General features: G+C 39.7%; 1 protein-coding gene across 1 annotated transcript in view; it reads right to left on the bottom strand.

The window, feature by feature from the left end:
* Window positions 1-2,463: 2,463 nt before the first annotated feature.
* Window positions 2,464-9,177, bottom strand: part of LOC115085961 (gastrula zinc finger protein XlCGF26.1-like) — a 35,858-nt gene continuing 29,144 nt past the window's right edge. Inside the window, exon 4 of the mRNA XM_029592537.1 lies at window positions 2,464-5,289. Within this exon, the coding sequence (XP_029448397.1) occupies window positions 3,617-5,289 (1,673 nt within the window). The 3' untranslated portion in view covers window positions 2,464-3,616. The remainder of the gene's footprint in view (window positions 5,290-9,177) is intronic.

Below are 9,177 nucleotides of genomic sequence, written 5' to 3'. Positions count from 1 at the left end.
GGGTAATCTTTAGAGTAGATTTCACTTATGGTATAAAGACAAAAATAATGAACGGGAAGAAGTAAATGACTTTATAAAAGTGCAAATAAATGAGAGGGGTTGTAGCCCTTTGTGGCAAGAGCCCAGGAGATTGAAGCACTGAATACTCTGATACCTAATCCTGGGATTTTAAAAATTAATTAATAATCTATTACTGTATTTTACAGTTTCCCTCACATGTCTAAGAAGTAGTTTTTTTGGTATTGTAAATTGAGGGGTATTGCCATTGATTCTTGAAGGTTTATTGTATATTCTTGTAAAATAAACTATGTACATGAGTTTGACAGTCAACTTTCCGATATAAATTTCTATAAAAGATTGGATAAAGATCCTACAGTTGAAATCAAAAAAGATATAGACAACCTATTATCTATAGCAAAAGAAGGTGGGTATCTTACTAACAAAGAGTTTGAATTTTTAACTGTTAAATTTCCTATTTTACCAACTATTTATGTGCTCCCAAAGATCCATAAATCTATGACAAATCCCCCTGGCAGACAAATTATATCAGCAAATGGCTCACTCCTCGAACCCCTCTCAATTTTTTTAGACAATTTTTTAAAACCAGAGATTCAGAAAATCCCATCCTACATCTGGGATTCCGCACATTTTATTACCTTTTTTAATGATTTTAAAGATTTTAGAGATGAAATCATAATGGTAACAATGGACATAGAATCTTTATACACTAACATTCCCCAAGATGCTGCTTTAGATATTATTTCATATCAACTTGCAGAACGGAGCACACACAAGCAGATACCTAATCAATTTTTAATGGAAATTGCACAGATTGCATTGAAAAAGAATTTTTTTATGTTTAATAAAAAAACTTTCCAGCAGATAAAAGGGGTAGCAATGGGCTCGCCTATGGTACCTTCAGTTTGTTTATTTATTTATATACCGACTTTCTTGATACAAATCAAATCAACTCGGTTTACAATGAACTAAGCAGAAAATATAATTAACCAATCAACAACTTATATGTAGTGAGATTTGAAAAATTGTTTCTAACAGAACACAAGTTTAAGGAAAATATTTTGTTCTGGAAATGCTACATAGAGAATATCTTCATTATTTAGAAAGGAAATCTTGAGTCTCTTAAGTTGTTTCAACAGTTTGGATAATAATTTGAAATTTTCTATGTGTTTTAATTATTATAACATTCCTTTTTTAGATGTTTCAGTCACTTTTAAAAATGGTTTCTTTATGACTGATATTCATAAAAAATCCACAGATACAAACAAACTCCTACCAGTTGCCATAACAAGTCCTTACAAAAACATTTACCATATTCCCAATTTTTAAGATTAAGCAGACTATGTGGTGATAACGATACTTTTATTTCTATATCTAAAGAAATGTGTGACAGATTTCTCGCAAAATCTTATCCAAAAAGACATATTTTAGCAGGTTTTAAAAAAGCATCAGTTGCAAATAGAAATGACTTACTGGTTAACAAAAAGAAGAAACCTGTTGATCGTTATATTGTGCCCCATCACATACACTCATATGTCCTTTCACATCACAAATATTCTTTAAAAACATTGGCCCGTGTTACAAACGTTACCTTGCTTCAAAGATAAAGATCTTATGGTAGCTAACAAAAGAGAGAAAAATATTAAAGAATTTGTTTCTCCATCCACATTACCAGTCAATAAACCTATTGATAAAAGACCTCCTGGTCATCACCCTTGTGGCGATTGTTCCGTCTGTTCTGTAAATATGAAGGCCACTAGTCTACAGATTCCAGGACTAAACAAAGAAACTATTTACATGAGATTGCTCTCATATACTTTAAGAAACACTAGACAAAGGTAAAATCATGCACTTATGTGTATTCATTTTTTATGTATTTCCTTCATCTTGTTATATTATGTCCTGCTCCAATATGTTCTATTTAATGCTTTAACTATATATGTCCTTATTTATTTATATGTTACCATTATACATTTAATTATTGCTTTCCTTATATGATTTTTGTATGTCCTGTTTGTTGAATTATTTTTGTTTATTTGTGTATTATAGCCCCTGGGGCAGCCCCATTGTGGGTGCGAAACTCGGCCTGAGTCGGGCTTATTTTTATAAAGAATACATCTCCATCAATAAAAATCTCCAATCGGACATTACTTGGCATCTTATCTACTTGGTTGCCCTCAAACATTTAGGTTTACGTGCAAACTTTCAAATATCCATTTGTAAACACTTATAAACACGTGTAGATGTGTGCATGGGCTGGCTAATTTTCAAAGTGGTGGTATTCTACACTTCTTTGCTCTATGTCCTGTAATTCTTCATGTGTTTATCTGTGTGTGTGTGTGGGGGGGGGGTGCACACTCTAACTTGCTTCTGTCCTCCAAACCCTTCCACCTGCCCCCCCCCCCCCCCCCCGGCTCTTTCTCTCCCTAAAGTCCAAAACCTTAACTTTGCGTTTCCTCGTCCCCCTAGCTCCTCACGATGCACTCCTCTATTCTTTACTACCCTTCCTAGACAGCCATGGAACAGGCTATGTGCTGTAACATGTTCATAATTTCTGTGATACTTCCTTCCCCTCCTGGTTGCGCTTTCAAATTAAGGAGAAAAGGTATGGCTATATTGCCACAGGGATTGTGAGCACACAGTGGTTCACAATCCCTACATTCAGGCACTTGCATAACTACCCAGTGTACATTTGAGAAGCAGAGCATGTATGTTAGCAGATGTGAAGGACTGGCAGAAAGCAGCAGCAGTTGGGATGGGAGTATATTGGACACCATCAGTGGGAGCTCAGGGGGAAAGAGGCAACATCAGTTCTGGTGTTGACCAGGGGATAGTGGTAGAGAGAGTGCCAAATTCTTAAGTTGCACAGGGCCACCAGAAACATTGCATTTCCTTGTTAATGAAGCTTTTCTCACATTGAGAACAAGAGACCATTTTCATATCTTTGGTGTCCTGGGAGTTAGATCTTCTATTTGAAGCTTTTTCTACATTGAGTACAAATATATACTTTCATTCCTGTGTGGATTCTCTGCTGGTTATTGAGGTTTGTCTTGTGATGGAAGCTATTACCACATTCAGTACATGAAAATGGTTTGTCACAAGAGCAATATCTCCAACTGGATTTATTTTGTACATACCTTGAAAGGAATGATCATCATTTGTAAGCCATGGCAAGTTGGGGATAAGCTAAATTGCTCAAATTTATTTCTAATGCCCTTCTTAGTATACGCATTGTACCAAAGACAGCTTGCTTCTGGAGTTCATAAAGTGTATTCTTAACAGGTAACATATCAAGATGTGCTTGAAGATTCTTCTTAATCAGACCAGTGGCACCCAATACAATTAGGACTATTTCTGTATTTTTCTGCCACATTTTCTTGGTTTCTGATTGCATTTCTTGGTATTTCTCCATACAATTCACAGAATAATCTCTGGGTACTGATACTTCTACGAACAATGCCATTCTTGTGTTCTGCTCCTTCACCACAATATCTGGTTTTCACACATCTTTCAGTCTCTGGAAAAAGGGATGTCCCAGGTGATCACAACTTCTTCTTTGTCCTCTATTTTATTACAATTGTGTGTCCAATGCTTTTTTCTAATCGGTGTGGACTCTCTGGTGGCGTTTTAGGCTTATTTTCTGACAGAAACCTTTACCACACTCAGTACATCTAAATGGTTTCTCACCAGTGTGGACTCTGTGGTGGCTTGTCAGGCTTTTTTTCTGCCGGAAGCTTTTACCACAGTCAATACATTTAAATGGCTTCTCACCAGTGTGGACTCTCAGATGCCTTGTCAGGTTTATCTTATAACGGAAGCTTTTATCACATTCAGTACATGTAAATGGTTTCTCACCAGTGTGCACTCTCTGGTGTATTGTCAGGTTTATTTTATTAAAGAAGGTTTTACCACAATCAGTACACGTATATGGTTTCTCACCAGAGTGGAGTCTCTGGTGGCTTTTCAGGCTTATCTTATTTGAGAAGCTTTTACTACATTCAATACATGTAAATGGTTTCTCACCAGTGTGGATGCTCTGGTGACTTGTTAGGCTTCTCTTCTGTAGGAAGCTTTTATCACACTGAGTACATTTAAATGGTTTCTCACCAGTGTGGATTCTCTGGTGTTTTGTCATGCTTATCTTATTACGAAAGCTTTTACCACACTCAATACATATATATGGTTTCTCACCAGTGTGGACACTTTGGTGGTTTGTCAGGCTTATCTTCTGACGGAAGCTTTTATCACACTCAAAACATTTAAATGGTTTCTCACCAGTGTGGACTTTCTGGTGCCTTATTAGGCTTATCTTTTGAGAGAAACAGTTGCCACACTCAATACATATAAATGGTTTATCACCAGTGTGGATTCTCTGATGGCTTGTCAGGCTTATCTTTTGAGAGAAACATTTACCACACTCAATACATGTAAATGGTTTATCACCAGTGTGAACGCTTTGGTGGCTTGTTAGGCTTGGCTTATGACGGAAGCTTTTACCACACTCAATACATTTAAAAGGTTTCTCACCAGTGTGGACTCTCTGGTGACTTGCCAGGCTTCTTTTACTAAGTAAGCTTTTGCCACACTCAATACATGTAAATGGTTTACCACCAGTGTGGATGCTGTGGTGGCTTGTCAAGCTTATCTTATGACGGAAGCTTTTACCACACTCAATACATTTAAACGGTTTCTCTCCACTATGGACGCTCTGGTGTCTTGTCAAGCTTATCTTATGACTAAATCTTTTAGCACACTCAATACATTTAAATGGTTTCTCACCAGTGTGGACTCTCTGGTGCCTGGTCAGGCTTTCCTTCTTATGGAAGCTTTTATCACATTCAATACATGTAAATGCTTTCTCACCAGCATGGACTCTCTGGTGCCTTGTCAGGCTTTTGTTTTTATGAAAGCTTTTACTAAATGCAGCTCTGATGAATGAGTCTTCAGTGTGAGATCTCTGAGATTTCCGGTATATCAGAAATGCATCATACAAGCAGTTTTGTTCTGTTATCTCATTTCTCTGCTCTTCCCCCATGTGTGTGACATTATTGGCACTTTGCTCACACACAGTAGAATTCTCAGCTGAATCTCCTCTTGAATTTCTTTGCTTCTTTTCTGAGACGTATTGATTCTTCCAATTTCTTTCCAAAGTAAAGTATGAAGAAGTATCTTCTCTATTTATTCCTGACTTCATCATCATCTTTCCTTCCGGATTTTGCCTGGCTTTCCACTGATGTCTCTTTTTACTTCTAATTCCAGGATCATCATTTTCTAGATAAAATTAAACACAGAGCATGGAGAAATTACTACTTACCTGATAATTTCCTTTTCTTTAGTACACACAGTTGGATCCAGAACAACTGGGTTATGCACCTCTACCAGAAGTCAGAGAAGGAGCAAAGCTGACATCACGGTATAAGAACATGCCATACTGGGTCAGCCCAAGGATCCATCAAGCCCAGCATCCTGTTTCCATCAGTGGCCAATCCAGGCTTTAAGTACCTGGCAAGTATCCAAAAACTAAATATATCCCATGTTACTGTTGCTAGTAATAGCAGTGGCTATTTTCTAAGTCAACTTGGTTAATAGCAGGTAATGGACTTCTCCTCCAAGCACTTATCCAAACCTTTTTGAAACCCAGCTACACTAACTGCATTAACCGCATCACCTGGCAACAACTTCCAAAGTTTAATTGTGCGTTGAGTGAAAAATAATTTTCTTCAATTAGTTTTAAATGTGCTACATGACTGCCACAGCACACTGAACTTCATGGAGTGCCCCCTAGTCCTTCTATTATCCGAAAGAGGAAATAACCGATTCACATTTACCCATTCTAGACCTCTCATGATTTTAAAGACTTCTATCATATTCCCCCCTCAGCCGTCTCTTCTCCAAGCTGAACAGCCTTACCTCTTTAGTCTTTCCTCATAGGGGAGCAGTTCCATCCCCTTTATCATATATATCCCTACACTGACATCAGCCTGCCAGTATTCTCTGCAAAAGCCAACTGTGGACAAACTAACAAAACTTGATTATTAACAGATAACCATTCCAGCAATCAGCCAATAGGAAAACAGTGAGCTCAGACAAAGAATGTATTAACACTAGTCTAGGGACTGGAGTAGTAAAACTTACCAGTAATCCCTGGAACACTCAACAATTCAGGAGCACAATAGCACAACCCGCCGGCAGCCAAGGGCGGGAAGGTGAATCCACCTGTCTGTACTAAAGAAAAGCAAAATTGCTTACCTTGTAATAGGTGTTATCCCAGGACAGCAGGATTGTAGTCCTCACATATGGGTGACGTCATTGAACGGAGCCCAGGCGGGAAAACTTTCTGTCAAAGTTTCTAGAAACTTTTGACTGGCCCAGTGAGGCCACTGAGCATGCCCAGCATGCTATGATATTCTCTGCCACAGGTGTCTCTCTTCAGTCTAGTATGTAGCAAAAGCTTTAGCAAAAAGAATAATAAAAATAGAAGGCCCAACTCCGCGGGGTGGCGGGTGGGTTCTGTGAGGACTACATCCTGCTGTCCTGGGATAACACCTATTACAAGGTAAGCAATTTTGCTTTATCCCAGGACAAGCAGGATGCTAGTCCTCACATATGGGTGAATAGCGAGCTAGAGGCTGAGTCATTGTGTAGTGCTATGTTTTTTGAATGAGTCAGCCGAAGATCACAGCAGTTCGGTTGTAGTAGGAGTTGGGTTTAAGCTGGAAACAAGTTCTTTAAGACAGATTGTCCATAGGCTGAATCTTGTCTTCCTTGCTTGTCCAAACAGTAATGAGCTGCAAATGTGTGAAGAGAACTCCATGTTGCTGCTTTACATATGTCAAGTATTGGCACTGAACGATAGTGTGCAACTGAAGTTGACATTGCCCTTACTGCATGTGCTTTTACTCGCCCTTGGAGAGGAAGGCCTGCTTTCTCATAGCAAAACTGTATGCAATCTGCTAACCAGTTGGATAGAGTATGTTTACCCACTGCTTTACCTGGCTTGTTTGGGTCATAGGAAACAAAGAGTTGATTGGATTTCCTATGAACTGCAGTGCGGTTTAAGTAGAAAGACAGAGTGCGCTTGCAATCTAAGGTGTGTAAGGCCCTTTCTCCTTGGTGAGCATGAGGCCTTGGAAAGAAAGTGGGTAAAACTATAGATTGGTTTAAGTGGAATTCCGTAACTACCTTAGGGAGGAATTTAGGATGAGTACGGAGAACCACTCTGTCATGTAAGAACTTAGTGTAGGGTTCATATGTGACTAGTGCTTGTAACTCACTAACCCTTCTAGCTGATGTAATGGCTATGAGGAAGATAGTTTTCCATGTAAGAAATTTCAGGTCACTGGAATCAATGGGTTCAAAGGGAGAACGCATGAGTCTAGATAGAACCAAATTTAGATCCCATTGAGTGACTGGGTGTCTAATTGGTGGTTTAAGAAGAATTAAACCTCTCATAAATCTTTTTACTAGAGGTTGTGTAGAAATAGGTGCATCTGATACCTGATTATGGTACGCTGAAATTGCACTTAAATGTACTCTTACAGATTAAGTTTGTAGACCAGATTCTGAAAGATGGTACAGGTAGTCCAATAAAGACTTTGTGGGGCAAGTGAAAGGATTGATGTCCTGTTGCCTGCACCACAAAGTGTATCTCTTCCATTTGGAAGCGTAGGTCTTCCTTGTGGAAGGTTTATGTGAAGCTATAAGAACTTGGGAAATGTTAGTTGGAAGATTGAGTGGTTGTAAGATCAAGCTTTCAACATCCACGCTGTCAGGGATAGGGATTGAAGGTTGGGATGGCGCAACAGACCCTGATCCTGAGTTATGAGAGTGGGAGCTACTCCCAGGCGAATGGGATCCCTGACTGAGAGGTCTAGCAATGTGGGAAACCATACTTGTCGAGGCCAATATGGGGCTATGAGTATCATTGTCCCCTTGTCCTGTTGTAGCTTCACTAGAGTTTTGGTTATTAGTGGTATCAGAGGATACGCATATAATAGGCCTGAGTTCCAAGGGCGAGCAAAGGCGTCCTTGGATGGCCTGTTGTTTAGGTTGTATAGGCAACAGTAGTTGTCCACTTTGTGATTCAGATGTGATGCAAAGAGGTCTACTGTTCGTTGTCTCCAACGTTGAAATATCCTGGTCACTACTGTGGGATCTAGTGACCATTCGTGTGGTTTGAATTGACGACTGAGTCTGTCCGCCACTACATTGTGAATGCCTGCTAGGTAAGTGGCCTTGAGAAAAATGGAGTTGTTCAAGGCCCAACCCCATATCTGAGCTGCCGCTTGACAAAGGAGGTACGAGCCAGTCCCTCCCTGTTTGTTGATGTACCACATGGCTACTGTGTTGTCTGTTTGGATCAGCACAGTCTTGTTTGAAAGGCAGTCCTTGAAGGCATGTAGGGCATAACGTATAGCTCGAAGTTCCAGGAAATTGATTTGAAATGTTGCTTCAAGCTTTGTCCATGTTCCTTGTGTTTGGAGATTCCCTATGTGAGCTCCCCAACCCAAGGTGGATGCATCTGTAGTCAGAGTTACTTGTGGGACTGGTTGTTGAAAGGGTAGGCCCTTGCACAGATTGTCCTTGTTCACCCACCATAGTAGAGAAGAACGTAGTTGGTGGGTTACTTGAATTGGAGAATAAAGTGGTTGAATGGCTTGGATCCATTGTGATCTTAAAGTCCATTGAGTTATCCTCATGGCCAGTCTTGCCATAGGAGTGACATGAACTGTGGATGCCATGTGGCCTAGTAATGTGAGAAACTGATGAGCTGTTGCTTGTTTCTTGGAGTGAATCGAGCTTGCCTGTAGAGACAGTGTGTTTGCTCGATCTTCTGGTAGAAATGCCTTTGATAGGTTGGTGTTTAAATCCGCTCCTATGAATTGTAGGAGATGGTTTGGAGTTAGATGTGATTTTGGATAATTGATGAGAAATCCCATGGAGTGCAGTAGAGCAATAGTTTTGTTGCGAGACTGTATTGCTCCTTGTTGAGATTGGCTTCTGATGAGCCAATCGTCTAGATATGGGAAAACATGTACACCTTGCTTGTGTAGGTGTGCTGTTATTACTGCCAGACATTTGGTGAACACTCTGGGAGCAGAAGCTAGTCCGAATGGCAGTACTCTGTATTGGTAATGTTGAAGGCCCACCTTGAAGCGC

Source organism: Rhinatrema bivittatum, chromosome 2 (genome assembly GCF_901001135.1).
Source record: "Rhinatrema bivittatum chromosome 2, aRhiBiv1.1, whole genome shotgun sequence".
In the NCBI taxonomy this organism is placed as follows: Eukaryota; Metazoa; Chordata; class Amphibia; order Gymnophiona; family Rhinatrematidae; genus Rhinatrema; species Rhinatrema bivittatum.
This window is presented reverse-complemented; position numbering and strand designations above follow the sequence as displayed.